Genomic DNA, 19,816 nt, shown 5'->3' on the forward strand with positions numbered 1-19,816 from the left:
AATATGATTTTAAACACAAGAAAATGCATTTCAAATTGTTTCCATCAAAATTTTTAAGTTTAAAAAAATATTGTTTTTGTTCCGTATATTCGGATTATTTTGAGGACGCCAAAATCGGTAATAATCCCCCCCCCCCTCCTTCTTACCTGATTACAGGATAACTTTTTTTCAAAGTTATAAACTCTCACAGTTACAATACATTTTTGTGTTTTTGATTTTATAATATAAAATATCTTAAAGGGGCCATCCATAAACCCCGCGGATTTGTTTTATAAATTTCAAACCCCTTTGTTGTCCCTATCCACTTCATTATTTTTCGAAATCGATTTTTTTTATTCTTTTGAGATTTTTTCAACACTCATATTTTTTTTAAAGAAAAAAAAATTAAAGCCGGGGTGCCCAACCATTAGGCCCTGCGGGTCAGATCTGATTTTTCTTAAGAAGTGGCGGGCCGGGACTAATGTTTGCTGAAAGTTAAAAAAGTAAAAAAAAAATTATAATTTTTTATTGAGTTCTTTTAGTATAACTTTAAAAAATGTCGCCCCGCCCCCCCTAAAATCAGGGGGCAAAAAAAAATCAAAAAACATCAAAATTCAATGTAAATAGAAGTCTAATTAACTGAGAACAATCAAATGACGAGCTTTCCGGTAAAAATAATTACGAAACTGAAAAATCAAGTCAGTCATATACTGCTGTTCTACGCATAATTGTCCCATGTTCGAAAAAGTGCAATTGGGTACTAAAGCTATATGTAAATTTTTATGTACAACGGTAAAAAACACGATCAAAAACCATTTCTGATCGCTTTTTTTTTTCATTTTAATGCAAAATTTTTTTTTGACAAGACAACATTTTTTCGATGGATCAACTATGGTCCCCTTGGAACGAGCTGTCAAGTAGGAGCTTTTCTGTCAAGAAGGACCGCGAGGTTAATTTTTCAAAATTGATTTAAAAATCTATTTTAAACTCTTTGTGGTCGTACAAAGGGTCATTTTACTCAGAAAAATAAGCTTTATCGCTGTAAAAATTATTGTCAGCAATATAAGCTTCATTTTAAAACCCAATTGAGAAAAACGCGATTGAAATTTTTCGACCGATTTCTGTGGTTCTACCTCGGGTTCTACGCATAATTGTCCCGGGAGTCTCTATTCGCCCTATGTGTCCCTAATCGCCCCCAGTAAGTAGTTTATCACTCTTATTTGTGATCCTCTTGCTATATATTAGGGAAACAAGACATAATGCGGCGTAAAACAAATGATTCCGTGAAAGAAAATACTTGGTGGGACAATTATGCGTAAAACAGAACAGACTTGGTGTTGTTTTCAATATGTTTCCGAACAAAGTACTAGATTTTATGGGTTTTTCTTTCAAACTTAACTTAAAAATATCAAAAAGTCAAAATCGTCCAAAATGACATGGGACAAATATGCGTAGAACGGCAGTATAGAAATTGTCAAAAACCATCAAAAAAACATTTTTTTCAACATTTTTATTTTTAAAGCCACAGTAACTTCACAAGGATTGGGCTTAGGACAGTGGTCAATATGGATAACATGTCTAGTAGGGTGGGTACGGATTTTGAAAAGTTCTCAGATCATGTTCTGGTGAGGTTCCCCTTGTAGGGCATACTAGAGATCCTAAATAGGGAGACTGGTCGAAGTGAATTTGACGTACCCAAACAGACACGAGTTTGACGTATCCAAACGAGCATTTGCCTTTACGCCCAGCAAAACTTATCAGTGTTGCCAAGCTCAAAACATACGTTGCCAGATCGATTTAGCCAGCTTAGACCAGTCTCCCTATTTAGGGTCTCTAGGGCATACCCATAGGGACTCTCAGGCCAAATTTCAGCTCATTTGGTTGAAAACTGGCTTGTCTCAAGCGTGTTCAAGTTTACATGGAAATTACTATGGGAAATTTTGAATTTTCGTTCATTCGCTCCTACAGGCCTGGGGAAAACATGTAGAAACTTCTAGGAAGGCCAGAAATGAGCGGAATCGTCTGGAGAACAACTTTCACTAAGAGACCAGGTCGATTCATTCAACCCCCATCGGTAATACATCCGGGGTTTTCGGAACCAACCGTTTTCCCCAGAAAAGCATCAAATTTTCCTTAGCATGCTATGAATGCTTGATGAACACCGCGACGCCACATGTCAAACAGCTACCACGTGGACTAGCATCGCCTATAAAAAATTACTTTTTATTACTTTTTGAAGTATAGAATTACCATTTATGGTGATCCTGATACTATTTAGCTGTATTCTAAACCTCCAAATAAGAAAAAAAGTTGTTATGGTGCAAATTTTACAATCACATGGTAACTGTTTGACATGTGGCGTCGCGGTGTTCATCAAGCATTCATAGCATGCTAAGGAAAATTTGATGCTTTTCTGGGGAAAACGGTTGGTTCCGAAAACCCCGGATGTATTACCGTTGAGCTCAATGGGGGTTGAACGAATCGACCTGGTCTCTTAGGGAAAGTTGTTCTCCAGACGATTCCGCTCATTTCTGGCCATCCTAGAAGTTTCTACATGTTTTCCCCAGGTCTGTAGGAGCGAATGAACGAAAATTCAAAATTTCTCATAGTAATTTCCATGTAAACTTGAACCCGCTTGAGACAAGCCAGTTTTCAACCAAATGAGCTGAAATTTGGCGTGAGAGTCCCTATGGGTATGCCCTACAAGGGGAACCACACCAGAACTTGATCTGAGAACTTTTCAAAATCCGTACCCACCCTAATGTCTAGTCTACAACGTTTCATTGAAATCCAAGAGGGTCGAGAAAAAAGTACCTAAAAAAATCCTGTTTTGGTCTGGAATTGCTCTAAAATAATATCTGCAGTTATCTGTTTGGTCCCGAGAACTTCAAACAAAGTTTTCATTTGATTTTGTATTCAGCTATATTCAGCTGTTTAAAAATGTCTTAAAAACAATTCCATTAAAGCCTAACTAATCAGTTGGCGATTGTCCATGCTACACATTATTTTATTATTTTTTTTGTACGGACAATATCCCATAAGGGGAGGGAAGGTTGTGAGATTTCTAAAAAAGTGTTCACGTGGTTTAAGGTTGGTCCCGAATCGCGGAGATTTCAAAATCAAATTTGCAATCTAAAATTACTTTACACATTTCTATACTATACTTTCTTGGGGAAAGTATACGGTGTTAGTTTTAGGTGTTAGTTTTTAAATTTAGTGAAAATTGAAAATTATAAAAATCGCAATGTAAAAAAAAGGGGTTTCCCACATAAATTTCCATACAAAGTTGAAATGCTTTGCTCTCACACACGCTGGAAAGAGATAGGACAAGAGACAAAAAGAGCATTTGTCGTCGTGTCGCCTGGCTGTTTGAGTGTTGAGCTCGGCATCCTCTCGTGTCAACTACGTGTGTATCAACCGACGGTCGCATCCAAATGACGATCACCAACTGTTAGTAATCATTCAACGGTCGAGTCGATGATGATAGCTGACTCCTCAAAAAAAACGTTACTTAATCCACGAGAAGGTGATTGCTGCCTTCCTCCTGAATGCTTTGGCTAACGCTTACTTAGTAAAGACACTATACATCTGAGTGCTGCCATCTATGATAAATTTAATTATTCATTTGAAAGCACTGCAGTGTTTGTGTGCGTGCACGGCGTGCACTGAGCGGAAAGTTCCGACAGCTATCCACCGGAGCTTTCAAATTATGTAAATAATGACCCTTTTTAGTATCAACCAAAACAGTTTTTCTAACATAACTTTTGAAGTACTGCACCAAACCGGATGAAATTTAAAAAAGACTTAAAGGACCTGCAGGCGACTCTAAAAACATAGATCCGGACAAAATCGGTCGGGCCAGTTCCGAGAAAAGTGAGTGAGAAAAAAAATTCTACGTCCATCCACACGCACAGACATTTGCTCAGAATTTGATTCTGAGCCGATATGTATACGTAAAGGTATATCTGGAAGGCTTATTTAAAAAGTTCAATTTTTGAGTGATTTTATAGCCTTGCCTCAGTGAGGTGAGGAAGGCAAAAAACGAAGTTGACTTTATAGCTGTCGGCCACCATTGCTAGTACCAACCACTAGTGTCTTCCTTTTTATCTACAAGGACTTCGCCGCCCTGGGCTCCTAAGTGTATGAAAGTATGGCACGGAGCGACGGCGCCGAATACCCATATTTACACAAAGAATTTTAGAGCGCCCGCCGCGGGATTCGAACCGTCGACCTCTGGATTGTGAGTCCAGTGCGCGGTCCGATTGATCCACGCGGGCGGGACGCTGACTCCTCAACTCCTTTAAATATCTGCAATTTCTCCGGTTAAGAATAATGGAATAGTTGTTTTTTTTAGAAAAAGCTTTCGGATGAAAAAATAAACAACACTTTTGAATTTGCCTTCCAATTTATTTTTGTTAATTCAGCCAAAATAATAGTAAGCTTTACTGTTTTTCTTCAAGTAAACCTTTAAAACCTGTTTTTTTTCTGCACTGGAACAATATAGATAGTAGGGGGAGGAAATGATCAATGAAATATGCATGGGAATACGATTCCGAAAGAAAATATGTTATAATGTTGTAGATAACGCAATGTAACCAACTGTAAAGTATTTATCATTATTAGATGTGTTTATGGAATGCTTCAAAATTGCAACAAGATTTTTTTTGTTGACCAAGAAATAACCAAGCGTACCCTTCAAATGAATTTGAAGGGAGACGCGTCAAGAGTTTTTTTGTAAACGATTCAAAACGACAACCAATTTTGCATTGCTACATTTGCGTTATTAACACTGTTTGATGCACCTAACAAACAAACCCTGGAGCCACTGTTTTTAAGCGAATTATGAGAATACTGTTAAACTACGGTTTAAACGATGCCATCAGCTGCTGTTTTATTTCTATTTGTTTGCTTTATTGTTGTTGTGTGAATTGAGTTAACCAGAAATTAGAGTCTACCAGATGAACCAAATAATTTAGTTTGTCATTTGTTATATTTCCTCAAAACAGTACTGTCGATAATGTTTGTTATACTGATAGCTTCGTTTTTTGTTTGTTTGTTTAAACATAGTTGTTTTCTCCGCTGCAACAAGGCGTTGGAACCGCTGTTTGCTGTTGTTACGATGAAGGGTTGGTGTTGACGAATCCATCTTGTTGAACATCTTGAAAGAATTTGCTTGATTGCGTTGTGTTACAGAGATATCAACCAACACGATAGTAACTTCTAGGCGGCTCTCCCGTCCAAAATGATCCGCGATCCAGCAGATGATTCGCTTGACCGTCGAAACCCTTGTTCAACGTTACAAATCTTCTGCTTTTGGGACACTTTTTGATGGAGACGCGCACCCTGTTAAATGAAAGAATTATGCTTTTCCTGTGGCTCGCCAGCGTTGCCGCCGCCACCACCGCCGCTGATGTTGATTTTTAAACTTCTCTCTCTCTCTCTATCTTATAAAAAGCAACCACCGCATCCCACACGTTTCGCTGCTCCTCCGCCGACCGCACCACTTTGGCGGCCGCGGATTTCCATTCGAGCAAACGACGCGCACGTGCGCGAGGACAAACGCGGACCGGGTTCCTTTTTGCTTGATTGCTTGGTAGAGTGTGTGTGTGTTGATGTTGCATTTTGCCTTTCTGCGCGAGTTCCGATTGGAGTTTGAGGTTACGAGCGCCACGATGACGGCGCCGCTGTTCATTTGCGTTTGTAGCTCGCGTAGAACGTGACGATCTGCTCAAACTTGACCGGGATCGCCTCCAGGATGCCGACGTAGCTCGAGTTGTACAGCTTCTTGTCGTGCAGCGAGTCGCCCGACAGGTACGTGATGATGTCGGCGGGGCCGCTCTCCTGGTCGGCGTGGTTCGACACCAGGTGGTTGCAGAACTGCACGATCTGGTGGAAGAGGGCGCCGTCGCGGTCTGTGGATGGGGAAGGGCGTTGATTAGCCTTGAGATATTTGAGGAATTTTATCGTTCAAACTTACCAAGCTTCTTCGGGACGCGGATCAACGGCATTGGCAGCACCTCGTGGCTCTTCTGGGAGCGCAGGAACCGGTTGCCCTTGCTCAACTCGAACTCGAGCCACTTGATGGCGTTGCGAGCTCCCTCGCTGTGCTTCTTCAGCTCGTCCAAGTCGGAAAGAACTGCAAGAGAATCCACAATTAGTCAGCGATTCTTTCAACAACAATCATTGAGTAACTTACCCGCCGTCGGAATCAGTATGACAAACTTCTTCGTCTTGACCAGGTTCTTCACGATGGACGTGTACTCGGTCAGACAAGCGGAGTCCAGCATCAGATACGGCGTGAGCGTAATGTTTTTGACCTCCCGCTTCACCTTGGTCTCCAGCTTCTTCACCTCGTCGCGCAGCCAAAGCTGTCCCATCAGCTCGTTGATGTTCTTCTCCTCGCCGCGCTGTCCAGCGACAACTCCACCCTCGTCGGCCGTGCTCTCCGAGTGGCCCGAGTCCGCCGGCTCCTTCCGGTTGCGCAGCGTCAATCCGCGGTTCTTCAGGTAGCCCTTCTTGGTGATAATCGCTGGCGCTGCAAACTTGCCCTCACCTTCCTGGCTCGAACGCTGACCTTCACCACCGGATCCCAACCCGCCAACTCTTCCAGCGTTCTGCCGGTTACGATTGCGACGCGTCCTGGGCTCACGCTCCCGCTGTCCACGTTCCTCCCGCTGCACCAACTTCTTGGCGCGACGCTTCTCCTCCTGCTGCTCACGACGACGCGCCGCGCGGTTCGTCCCCATCTCCTTCGGCCCTCCAACGACCCGCCTATTCAACTCCTCCCTCTTGCCGCCGCGCTGCTGCTGCTTCGTCTGCTTGGTGCTCTTCAGGCTGAAGTCGCGCGACTTGGGACAGAACGCGTACTCAAACTTCTTCGACTTGCACAGCGAAAAGCCAAAGTCGACCAGCTTCATGACGCGCAGGAAGCTCTGCTCCGACGGAGTCACGCCCAAGCGGTAGTTGGTTTCCCAGTCAAGCCCTTCCTGGGCCGCGTCGAACAGCGGGAACCGCTTCATGGCGATGTCTTCCTGGAGCGGGATACCGCGCCGGGCCTCAAACAGCTGGCGGAAGTCCTCGCGAATGGCGGGCGCGGTGATGAGCTCGCGCGGGAAGAAGTAGCGGTTGGAGAAGATGTCGATGTTGAAGTGGTTCAGGAGCTTCATGATGTTATGCAGGAACTCCGGGTTGGACTGGTAGCACCCGACCAGGATGTCCAGGTTGGTTTGCAGCCAGTCGAACAGGAGTTTGAGCGAACGCATCGTTCGCTCCTGCTCGGCAAACTCAATCACCACGTTCGGGTTCAGCTTGTGGTAGCGCTTCTTGAACTTGAGCTGAACGGAAGCGGTTTGGTTCTGGTCCAGATTGTTGTTCGCCTCCTCGGCGCTTTGCAACTCAACCGGTTCGTTTCCGTTACGCTCACCGAACGACTCATTCCGCTGCTCAACTTCGTCCTCTTCGTCGGAGAAATCGTCGTACGACTCGAAGCTCGAAATAGAATCACCGTCGTCGTCCTCCTCGTCGTCATCGTCCTCGCCGGAATCCGAATCAAGCTGGCAGTCGCTGGTATCGTCCGACAACTCCGACTCGGACTCGTTCGACATGGCACGACGGCGTCTGCGAGCGTGCTTCTTCTTCAAGCCTCCACCCTGCTTGCCCGAACTGGCCTGACTCTTGCGCTCGTCGTTCTCCTTGTTGGAATGATCCTCGCTCCCATTTCCCTCCTCCACACCCGAAGAAGACTTCTGATCCTTGGTGAAGATCCCCCCGGACGTGCCGTCCTTCACCATCTGCCGAGACCGGCGAACCTCGTCGTCGTACCGCTGGTACATGGCCGTGTACAGCTCGCGGAACTTCTTATCCTCGCGGACGTTCTCCACCACGTACTTCTCCACCGCCATCGTGCAGTACTCGAGCAGTTCCGAGCACAGCGCCACCATGAACGCGTTCAAGCTGTAAATCTTCTCCGAACTGTTCAGCTGCAGCCGGTACATGCAGAAGAACAGAATCGACACGATCTTGAAGATGAACTCGTCCGTCATGTAGTACTCGTCGTCTACAAGGCGACGCGCCCCCAGCACATTCTTGAAATCGATCAACACCGAGTGGCACAAGCTCGTAAAGTCGCTCACACTCTTATCGTAGAAGAACACGTCAACGACCAGCAAAAATTTTGCCATAAACTCCCGCACGGCGTAGTCCTCCTCCTCTACGTCCGCCCCGCCATTCGACTCCAGATAGCGAATGTTTTTCTGGAAGATTCTGCTCACGTTCGGCTCGCTGCACTCGAACGGAATCGGACAGCACAGCGAGTACAAATAATGATACACCGAGTCCAGGTTGTAGTTCCTCCCGTTGTACAGCGTCCCCAGCTGGTTCTGCGTTATCCCAACCTTCGTATTCAGCTTGAACGCCTCCCAGTAGTAACTCGCCGTCACCTCCTTAACGTTGCTCAACCCGTCCAACCCAAACTCGCAATAGTACCGGTGCAAATCGCCCAACGAAGTCAGCAACGCGTGCACCGACTCCAGCGCAAACGAAATCTCCTGCTTGGTGTAAATCACCTTCTTCTCCTCCTCGCTCCGTTCCTCCTTCAAGTTCAAATTCTCATAGCAACTCGACTCCCGCACCAACAGCTCATCATCATAATTCTCCAGCAGCTCGTAGCTCACAACATACCGCAGCCGATCCAGATTAAATATCTGCCCCAGCCGCAGCACAATCACCTTCAAATGATTAACCCCGTCCAGCAGCAACCGCTCAACGCCCTGCCGCAGTAACACCTCGTCCGCCGCAACCCGCGCCAACTCCTCCCCTCGAAGCGCCGACTTCCTCTGCTGCGCCAGCTGCTGGGCGTGCTTCTTGAACACCGTAATCAGGTCGTAGTAACCCTTGCGCCACAGAATCTCCCGCGCCTTCTTGCCCACCGTCTCAAAGTCCTCGAACAGCAGCGTCACGCAGCGGGCCACCAGCTGGCGGTGCTCCTCCAGGAAGGCCGGCTCGGTCGCCAGCGTGGCCAGCGTGAGCGCGCCCTTGCGCTCGTCCTGCTGCTTGACCAGCGTGTACACCGATCTGGAGGGGAAGAGAATGGAAAATTTTGTTTAGAAAAGACGTTCTGGCTAGTGCACATTTGGTCGAGCACGTGAAGTGTCTGAGTAAGTTAAACCCCAACAGAAATCTTATCACTTTTTAGGCTACGCCACGTAACCGAGTACAATTGTAGTCACGTAGTCCTGTCTCGTTCAAAGTCTCTTTTTCCAGAATAACTTGTTCAGTAGCTACTCCCAACATCAAACGGTAGCAATCGATTGATGAAGTTTCATTTTATTTGCACCAATCATCTTTACACGTATCACGACCTTGTTGTTGTGTAATGTAAACGCACGTAGCCACTCGAGCACTGTATGCCTTGCATACACGAGCTGGCTGACGTAGAGCGGCGGTACCATTTTGTTTACATTGGACCTGCTGAACCGTATCGCATAATCACGGTTATTGTGGTACCTGTTGAACACTGTTGTTTTCGTGAAAAATATTTTTCAATCATTATTTGTTGCCTAATTTTCCCAAACCACTGTCATCATTGTAGTTCTTTTTGACCACGAGTTGTCAATTTATCCAACGAGGGTAGCCGCGTTGAATAAATACGACGAGTGCTGAAAAAATCGAGTTTTTGCCATTATAGAAAATACAATTGGCGTCTGGATACACACTTAGGCCGTCTCCAAGGCTGGGGTGCAACACAAATTTGATCCTGTCTTATGAATATCGAGTTCAAATTTGCCACTACTGGGTAGGGGCAATCCATAAACCACATGAACACTTTATAGGGGATCGGGGAAGGGGTTTGGAATTGTCCAAGCTTCATACAAAAAATAAAAAAAAAGGTATAAACATTCAAATTAAATTATACACTAGTGTGACAAGAAAAAAATAAAAATTTGGAAGATCTCTACCCTGGCTCGATTTGTATATAAGAAAAAACTGTTTACTAAAAAAAATCACCAAAAAATCAGGATCAACTCGGAACGTTTTGGACCCTTCGACAAAGTTGTAGGGAATTGAATTGGGCAATTCTTGCGCCAACTGCCGGTTAAATTCTGAAGCGATGTTTTTCCTCATAACGTCATGATTCGAAATCCGGACACTTAGTAGCATATCATTTTTGTTCTAGCTGGCAACAAATTGGAAATGTAGAAATATCATCAGGATGTAGTATAAACAGTCAGTTTTAAGATAATGCATGCAAAATATGTCTTTTCTAACAATTTTTCATCAGAATTTTAAAATTAAAATGACTTGTTGTGCTTCGAACCCCGGACACTGATAAAAGCTGATTCGAAATCCAGACACTTTTGCTTCGAATTCTGGACACTCGATTTTGCATATGAACCGCTCAAATTTGGACGGAAATCGACGCAAACATTTCAAAAAGCATCAATTACAAACCATGCGTTTCAAGAAAAACGCATTTAAATGTTGAGCATCATTTTTCAATTCCCATTTTAATATAAAAGCTAAATAAGATGTTCTAATGATAATAAAACGATGAAAAACATTGCTTTTATTGATACTCATTATATTATCATTATATATATATATATATATATATATATATATATATATATATATATATATATATATATATATATATATATATATATATATATATATATATATATATTTTTTTTTTTTTTTTTTTTTTGGAGGGTGATCCAGCCGCACATTGTTGATGTCGAAACCTCTAAACTGGGCCCTCGTCCTGTCACGTCCGTCAGTAGTCTTGTCGTACATTACAACTAGAACCAGATCTGCCAATGAATTAGTACACTTCGACCAAATAAACACTGACACTGTATGGATCTGACTCTAGAATAAATGCACAGTTGTGTGTTATTCATAAGTCCAAAATGTTCAATTATTCAAATAAGTCCAAATTTTAAGGTAACCTATCCGAAAGCTACTCTTATCTCAAATCCCCGACATTTTAATTAATAGCCAAATAATCTAGAACGTTTCTTTTAAAACCTGTCTGGCTTCTTTTAAAAACAGAAAAAAAAAATAGATTAACAGTTGATATTTTTTCACAAGTCGTGAATTGAAAAAAGACGACCATTTGATCGTCAGAATTCCAGTAGATCCTCGATTCGCAACAATGGTCGATACAATCATTATCCGACAACCGTTAGTTCAACAGATCAACGAATTTAGTCCGATATCATTTCACTATTGATTGATCGAGACTCTATGGAAATTTTGACAAATCAGAATGGTTTTTATGCTACTTGAATGAAAATCACCGATTCTGATAGAATTACTAAATTCACTATTCCTAATTTTGTCCCTAAATAACTAAATGCAAAGTATAAAAAGTATATTTAGAGTTAAAATCCTAAATTCTACAAAAACTAAATTTTTAAAAACCCGCATCCTAACCTGACACCCACATTGAGATATGGAAAAATCACATATGTAGCAGTTCATTGTACAAATGTGATATTTCCACTATCGGAGAACCTCCTTGTCTCGATGACAGCTTACCGGCCATCGATTAAGCCCTGAGACTGCGTCAAAGTGGGTTCTCGTAGCATGAAGTGGTGTCCATGTGTAAAAATGGAAGCTTCAGCAATATACTGAAAACTTCGATTTTAATTCCGCATCGAATCAAATCATACTCTTTGCCAAACAAGCATCAAACCTATGACACTCATTATAACAAAGCCAAGGGTTATTCCCGTCATTATATTTAAGAATAAAACAAACATGACTTCTTTTGAAATCACCAACGTCTATATCACCCTTTGTTATGATTCGTTTTTCTTCGCCGAATGTACATGGCGCCTTTTGCCAGTGGAGGGGAAGTTTTGTTATGATTCGCTTTTCGTCGGCAAATGTACATGGCGTCTTTTTCATGATGCTTTTTTTTCGTCACGAGGTTCACGTAATCTTTTATTTCAGTAACAACTTTTCAAAAGGGCGAAACCCTCAGATGTAAACAAACTGAGTTTTTGTCAGAATCATATAAAGCGAACAAAACTGATTCTAAAACACCCTCCATCATCTCAAAATTCCGAAAATACGTAGTTTTACGGTTTTATCCCATATTCCCGAATCCCACTTTCCCGAATCCCATATCCCCGAAAATCATTTCCCCGAAAATTCCACATTCCCGAAAATCATTTCCCCGAAAGTGCCATTTCCCCGAAAATCATTTTCCCGAAATTTCCACATCCCCGAAAATCATTTTCCCGAAAAATCCATATCCCCGAATGTCATTTACCTGAATGGCCATTTTACCGAACTGTCGTTTTCCCGAATTTACATATACCCGAATGGTTATTTCCCCAAAAGTTCCATTTTCCCGAATGATATTAACTTAGATATAGACTAAACTGTTTTTTAGGGATATTTTTACAAAAGTATGACCTTAATATTTAATTCTCCTACGTGTGTTTTTAAATATGAAAAAAAAACAAATGACCGTAGAAGGCCATTCATAAACCACGCGGAAACTTCAAGAAAGCGAGGTTTTGGGATCATCCATGTTCAAAAAAAAGATTTTTTTTTGTATGGACAATTTTCAGCAAAGCACAATTTTCCAAAACGGTATCCACGTGGTAAGGATTGCACAGCACCGATATCTTTAAGCGACGACACGAAACGCAGGAATCAGTTTGTTCTAGATTTTGTTTAACTTTTTAGTGAAATCTAAATAGTTGATTATTGAATTACAAAATGCATTTTTTTAAATATTTCATCACCGCCATTTTGGGTTTAAAATTACTAAATCACTTTAAAGTAGTTTAGGGGGTATTACCCGAAGTGAACTTTCGACAAGGCCTTTGGATATCCGAGTCTGGACTGTATTTCGATTTTCAACTAAATGCAAAAAAAAAGCGAAATGATCAATGTATCAAATTGACGCTGTCGTGCTATCTTGTCGTTTGTCGCTTTTTGACGTTCCGAGAAAAATGCGTGTTAGTGTTTGACCTTGAATAAACGAAAAATAAAGCACGCTATGTAAACAATAACAATCACGTTTTATTTCAAGCAAAACATTGTAAAAGGCACGTTGTCCATTTTCAAAACATTGAGAAAAATCAATTTGAAGTTTGGGAAAAGTATTTCAAATCCTAATTCAATAAAACTGTGAGAATTTGAAAGATTATTCCCTTAAATGGTAGAAAACTATTAGGGTTACTGTTCCTTATGTTCAAATTTACCTCCAAATGATTTTTTTCGTGGAAATTCATAAAAAAAGCAACATAGACCCTGCTATAAAATTTTCGTTCCACGCGATATGTGTTGGCCCTTTGCGTTTTAATACCTTTGTAAACAGTGGCAGTTTCACTTTCCGTTTTGGCCCCAGGCCAAACACGATTCTGTTTTGTTTATGTTTATGCTTTGTTTGTTCGGCCAGTGGCCAAAACAGATCTAACCAAAACAAACTTCACTTTTCTTTTTGGCCTTTTGCAACGAATTTAGTTTTTCGGTGTTTTAATTTGATTTTTGAGGTCTTTGAATGATTTTTGTGATATTTTTTGCAAAAATAGAGATCGTCTGACACCTGGAGCTGTATGGAAATTAAAAGGTGCAAAAAAGTAGAGGATTTTTATCCCTCAAAAATTGATTCTGAAGAATCAGAAAGAAGCTTCACGATAATGAAACCACGTTGGTCCTCACATCTCCCCACGGGTCGAAATAAGTTACCCGAAACCTTAGCTTCTAAGAAATGAGCGAAAACAGATTTTGGCAAGTATTCTTGATCTAGTGATTTTTTTTGCGTAATTTTGGCACTGGCCAAGTAGAACTGCCCATACCAAGACGAAGCGTGGAACGCGCCAAACTATTCACGCAGATTTTGTCTGGACTTTCGAGGTGTTTTAATGGGCCAGGTTGATGATCGTCCTTTTCGACGCAACCGTAAGTGAAAATGTGCTTTGTGGCAGGCCTCGCACGGTGTAGCTACTTCATTGCGTCAGTGTCGCTGGTTGTTTTAACCAAGTTTTAACCAAGGGCCATACTTTGTTTCGATTTTTATTTGGAACGACATTGTGTTTGTCCCTGGAACTAACACAATTTCAAAACAAAACAAACCAGTTTCTATATTGGCCCTTTGATACAAGGGGTCTATGTGAAGGTTGAAAACAAACAAGATGTTATAAACATAGGACTTTAGCAAAACTGTATTTTTTCCACCTAACAATCAACTTTTTATACTTTTTTCGATATGTAGTGGTAGTTTACGACTAAAAGCATCATTTGCAGTAAAAATCCCGTTTGTTTACAGTTTTGACTTTGGACCTTTTACAATGTTTTGCTTGATTTTGTTGACCATTCTGTGCATTGTCCTAAAATTTGTTTGAATTTGGTTGCTGAGGTCCCGAATTACAATCGTTTACGGTAGTCGGGCATGTACGTGTGTCAAACGCATTCTGATCTGAAACCTCTTTGGCCAGTTGTCTCACTTACAGCAATTTTCAGAGTGTGTCAAGTTAGCACGAGACAAAATTTTTCGGTTTTTATTGAATATCTCAGAATTGAAATCGAGTTTTGGGCATTGTGAGCTGCACAAAATGGCTTTCTTAATTCAATTTGGTCCAAAATCGACGTACGACAAGTTAGCTCGACTGCGACGAAATGAGAAAAATAGGCAAATGAATTAAGCGGCACGCAGCTATTTAGATTTGTTCATTAGAAATAAGGGAGCGTTCTTTTATTACGTAACGCAAAATTTGGTATTTTTGACCCTCCCTCTACTCCCCCCTTCGTAACAAATCGTAACAGATGAGCGACCCCACTACCCCCCCCCCCCCCTGTAACGTGTAACGCAAGGTCTTTTTGCATTTTTTTAAGAATTCTTATATGAAAATTTTGCGTTACATAGCAGAATTTTTCAGCACTCCCCCCCCCCCTCCCCCTATTTTCGTAACATTTCGTAACATACACTGACACCCCCTCTCCCCCCTTAACTGCGTTACGTAATAAAAGAACGCTCCCATATGTACTCTGCTCAAGATGTTCTCCTTCTCTACATCATTTGTCATAATCGGAGTGTTTGTTGGATTCGGCAGAGACAGTTCTTTTTGAAAGGCAGTTGGAGTAACTAGGGGAAATATGCCCTTTCTCAGCCTATTTCTATTATCGGCCTATCAGCACTTTGGTAACGAATTACATTTTTCATAAAGTGTTTTTGACTGTTCCAAAGTTATAAATAGCTCAAATAAAAGTGAGCAAGCAACTCTCCATTGTTGATACGTCTGAAAATGTTGATTTATTAGCGGAAAACGGCAAAAGTGATGAAAATTGGTCGAACGGCTTAGAGTGATTAAAATGGGTATATTTCCCCTAAATCTCAGAATCCGGAATTCGAATCCTTTAATTCCACAGACTTAGAAAATATTCAAAACTCAAGTGGAGCTGGAATAAAACGCTCGTAAAAATCTCGGAATTTTTTGAACGTTCAATTGTGGACATGATACTTCATTGATCGCCACTTCCCCGAACCCGGTCAGGCGGGTATGCCCGTTGTCCAGAACCGCGAAAAACAAAAATAAAAATAACCGGCTCTCTAGGCTAATCTTGAAATATTCAATTTATAAATTGAGTGTCTCAATTAAAAAAAATAAGCTTGAGATCAAATTTTCACAAATTTTGTCAAAAATTTTATTAGAAATATTTTGTTTTTTCACCTTTTTTTACTCAAAGTCAAACATTCTTTATGTTTGAATTTTATTCTTAACATTTCTAGAGTTTTTTTTTAATAGGTCCTATAAACATATAAAAGACAATAGCTTATAGAGCTTTAAAAAAACTCTGGATTTCTTTATCGTTAGTTTAAAAATCAATCATTAAACTAAAAAATGGCGCAAGAAAACAAAATAATCCATTTCATAAAAATGTAAAATTCTGTAATTCTGTAATTTCGGAATACATTCGTCCGGCTTCAGCTGAAGATTCATGCTGTCCCATGTTGCATGTTCGAGTGTAGACCTACGGAAACCCTTGCCGCGAGGAGAGGTGAGTGAACCAGTACACGAGCCACCTACGACATAATTCCTCGGGCGGCCCAGGTCAACTCGAAGTTACCCCAGGCACCCCCAGTGCAGGACACATTGGGGGTAGAAAGCGGATAGAATAAGCAAAAGATCAAAGCAGGCCGCGAGGCATACTTTTAAAGTGGTATCTGCAAAGAAATTTGTATTAACAAAAGGGTCAAAAATAAAAAGGCGATACTAATTAATACTTCCCTGCGACCTTGGAGGTCTCTCGGTTGGACATATAGCCGTGGACACCAAGCTTGGTAGCAAACCTCGTCAGTCGGTGTGGTATTGATCACAGCTGGTGTTATCCTGCGGCTGCGTAGCAAGTCAGATGCTCGCTCATTCAGTTTGAAACGAAAAGAACAAAAGAGAACACAAGAAAACATTAGATTCTGATAGTGAGTTTCAATTCATCTGTAAAGTGTAATATCATATTAAATATAAATAATTATAATAATAATTTCACTTCATGATTCTTTATAGACACTTTATTTATTTTGCTTTCACTATCACTTTCACTATTTCTTCGGGTCGTCTAATTTTCGTCGTGTTCCCGTACTTGGAAATTTCCGCATAACTAATCACTGCTGGTTATTAGTGTCATGTCGAACATGTTACAAGCTAACACAACAGTGACACAGAAACAGAACTTCACAAGCACGGGAATTTGCACACGACCTCCCAGTGAATTAATACCGAGCTTTAACTATTTTTTTGTGTACAACTTTTACCTAAAATGTCCAAAGCAGCTCAGTAAAACTCACTGGGAGCGTTCCACAATTTAGCCCCATCCGGGGGGAGCTTATCCCTTTGTACCCTCGTGTTTGTTTCCTTTGAACAGTAGTCTAGGTAGTCCAACAATGTTCAGCACAAGTTTGAATCGAAAGTAATTGCTTGAACAGCTGAACGGATCAAACTATTGCTTCCCTTGCTGAACTAACTATGCTACTGTTACTAAGAAAACAAAAGGATAAAACATCATGATTTGATGTTCTAACAGGTACGTTCAACTAGCCAGCTGCGAGACCCATCAGCCCGGCCGGGAACCAGTCCATATCTGTCGAGTACAGCATACGGTGTGGTTCACAAAATATCAAATACAGCAAACACAACACTAAGGCTATACATATGGACTGGCGGGATGGAAGCACGTGGACACCTCCCCCCATTTCATAAAAATGTAAAATATATCAAAAATATTTAATAAACTTGATTTGTTGTCTAAAAGTGCCAAAAAGACACTTAATTTGAATTTCTTACAGTTTTTACTGTGTTTATTCAAATGGAACTTTCTTCTGTTTTGAGGAATTTGATTAAAACTATTTTTTAAATTCATGAGTAAGCCAAAAATAAAGTATTTTTTTCAGAACAATTTTTCAGTGATAAAGTTTTGTTTAAAAAAAGTATATAGAAAATTAAATAAATCATATTAATTATACTGACCGCTGCAAATATTTTTAATATATGTCAAGAAAGCAGGGAGCAAAAAATATATTTTTTCATAGACTTTAATGTTTAAAGAAATTCTTAAAATAACGAATTGATAACTTTTCATACCTACATATTTTTCTCCAATTCAAAAATTGTGTGTGTTTGTTTAAAATCATTTCAAAATATTTTGTAATATATTTGAACAAAGTTGCAAAAATGTTTTTGATTGTAAAGAAGATTTGAATCCATATTTTGTTTCAATAAAGTTTCTGATGCCTCATTGATTTTTATATAATGTTGTGTTTAGGAAATCAAGCTTTAAAATAAATCGCTACGACACATTTATTGGAAGTTATCTTTGTTTTTCTTTCTTAAAATCAAGATATTTTATTTGTAGAGTCATCCTTTACAATCTTGTTCGATTAATCATAAAAATCAAATTTCAAAACTTGATGCAACATTGTTGTTTGCTTGACTCAGCAACAAGCCAAACAAACCGAAGCCAAGAACGCAGCATGTCGATTTTTGTGACATCACGCAGCTCAGTGACGTCGTCGTCGGTCGACCTTGAAGAAGTTTGCACGTAGCCTCTCCCTCCCCCGTTCTAGAACGATGCAGTTTTGTTTCTTTCCGCACATTCTGATGACTCACCTGAACATCTGCTTCACATCGTTGCTAGAATATTCCATGGTTGGTTGGTTGGAGTTAATCCAGCAAAACAAGCCAAATATTTTCCTCTACCCAAGAAATTACGTATCGAAATTAACACCTTGACTTGAGACAAAAAAAAATCACTTTTTGTTTCACTTCCTCTTCTCCTCTCGATTTGTGCGCCACCTTTTCGATCGACTGTCAGCAGCAAACTAATCTTCCCCTTGCGTGTGCTTCCGCGAGTCAACCCGGAGTGAGTAAGCGGTGATGAGGCAGGACAATTTCCGTGCAATTTCGTAACCACGGACAACTCCCGTCTAATCCCGTCAGGATTTCTTTTCCTCCAAAGCCAGCAACAACAAAATGTCCAATCCGACGACAAAACTCGATTCCATTTTCAGCACATTTTCCACCCAAATTTTCATCCCTGATTTCCGTTCACTGGGTTTCCCGAAGCTGACTATGGTGTCTTCCCCCCGAGAGGACGCTTTCCGCCGTGAAAAGCTCGCGGTTTTGTCCAAAATTCCAACTTTTTTTTTCGTCTTTCGTGAAATCTCGAAATTGCAGACACCTTCTCGACTGCACGAGGAAACGAATAATGACAAAAATGTCACTGACAGCTCGCAGGGCTGGAGTTGGTACTAAAAATGCGGTCAGAACATTTGGGAGGGGGCTAATTAAAATAGGTAAAAACTTTTCATAAAAATGGTAAAGGTTTAATGGTTGAAATTCAAAATTTAAAATGCATCTGGAACTAGATCAGAAAGGACTTGAAAAATGCAACAAAATTCGGGGTGAAGCATCCCAATTGGTTAAATCTGAATTTATTAACATTTTAGTGCATTTTAGTGACAAAATAGCACATTTTTAAAACTCAAATAAAAAGTTTTAAATTTCCAGATTTTGCTTTTTGGGTGTTTTTGAAACCGCCTTGAGTATTAAAAAACACCCAAAAAGCAAAAACTGAACATTTGGTTTATTGGATCTTGTTACTGCAAAAACCGTAGAGAAAAACCCAAAAAACAACCAACAGATTTCTTCCAGTGTATTTTAGTTTCTGGTTTGACCGCACCGCCTTCAGCGCTGCGCGACCTGATTTGACAGATGCCATTTCCGGTAAGAGTTGAGAATAAACGTGTAAAGAGAACGGACGCGTTTTGATTTCTCTCCGACTGACTTACGAAAAAATACAGTCCATTTGCGCGCGAGCTATCCGGAGTAACATTTGGTCGTATTCGATCCGGATTTGCGTAACCGCGAGTGAAAAGTGATTTCTCGATTCGCGGATCGGGAAAAGATTCGATTCCGGCTCGGTTGTCCGCGTCGGTGAAGTGATTTCGGAGCGTTCGGAGAAAATCCGGCTTGCCGAAAAGTGACCTGGCACGTGGTTGCGTGGCGGAGGACGAAAAGCGGAGCGTCCGGGAAGATTCCGGCTTGCCGAAAAGTGGTTCCTGCCGCCGTAACAGTGCTGGGGAAGTGTGAATCCCGAAAAGATTCGACTCGGGTGAAAAGGTCGAATTCCGGGAAAAAAGTGATTCGGAACGGGCCAGGCTCGGCGGAAAACAGTGATTTGAAACACGTTGCGACGTGTCGTGTCGAGAAAAGTGGCTTGCTGCGGCTTGCTACAAAGAAGAAATCTTCTCGTCGTTTTCGTCGACGCCATCTTGTGCAAGTGAACGAAAGGCCTTTTGCGCAAGGGGAAGAAAAGCCTT

General features: G+C 41.1%; 1 protein-coding gene across 1 annotated transcript; it reads right to left on the minus strand.

The window, feature by feature from the left end:
* Positions 1-4,658: 4,658 nt before the first annotated feature.
* LOC120422559 (nonsense-mediated mRNA decay factor SMG5) lies at positions 4,659-18,664 on the minus strand. The gene is made up of 4 exons (XM_039586045.2): positions 18,105-18,664; positions 6,176-9,051; positions 5,957-6,115; positions 4,659-5,891 (listed from the first exon to the last, which is right to left on the minus strand). The coding sequence occupies exons 1-4, from the start codon at positions 18,140-18,142 to the stop codon at positions 5,668-5,670; spliced, it is 3,297 nt and encodes a 1,098-aa protein (XP_039441979.1). The 5' UTR covers positions 18,143-18,664; the 3' UTR covers positions 4,659-5,667.
* Between the last annotated feature and the right edge of the window lie 1,152 nt (positions 18,665-19,816).

Source organism: Culex pipiens, chromosome 2 (assembly GCF_016801865.2).
Source record: "Culex pipiens pallens isolate TS chromosome 2, TS_CPP_V2, whole genome shotgun sequence".
Classification (NCBI taxonomy): domain Eukaryota; kingdom Metazoa; phylum Arthropoda; class Insecta; order Diptera; family Culicidae; genus Culex; species Culex pipiens.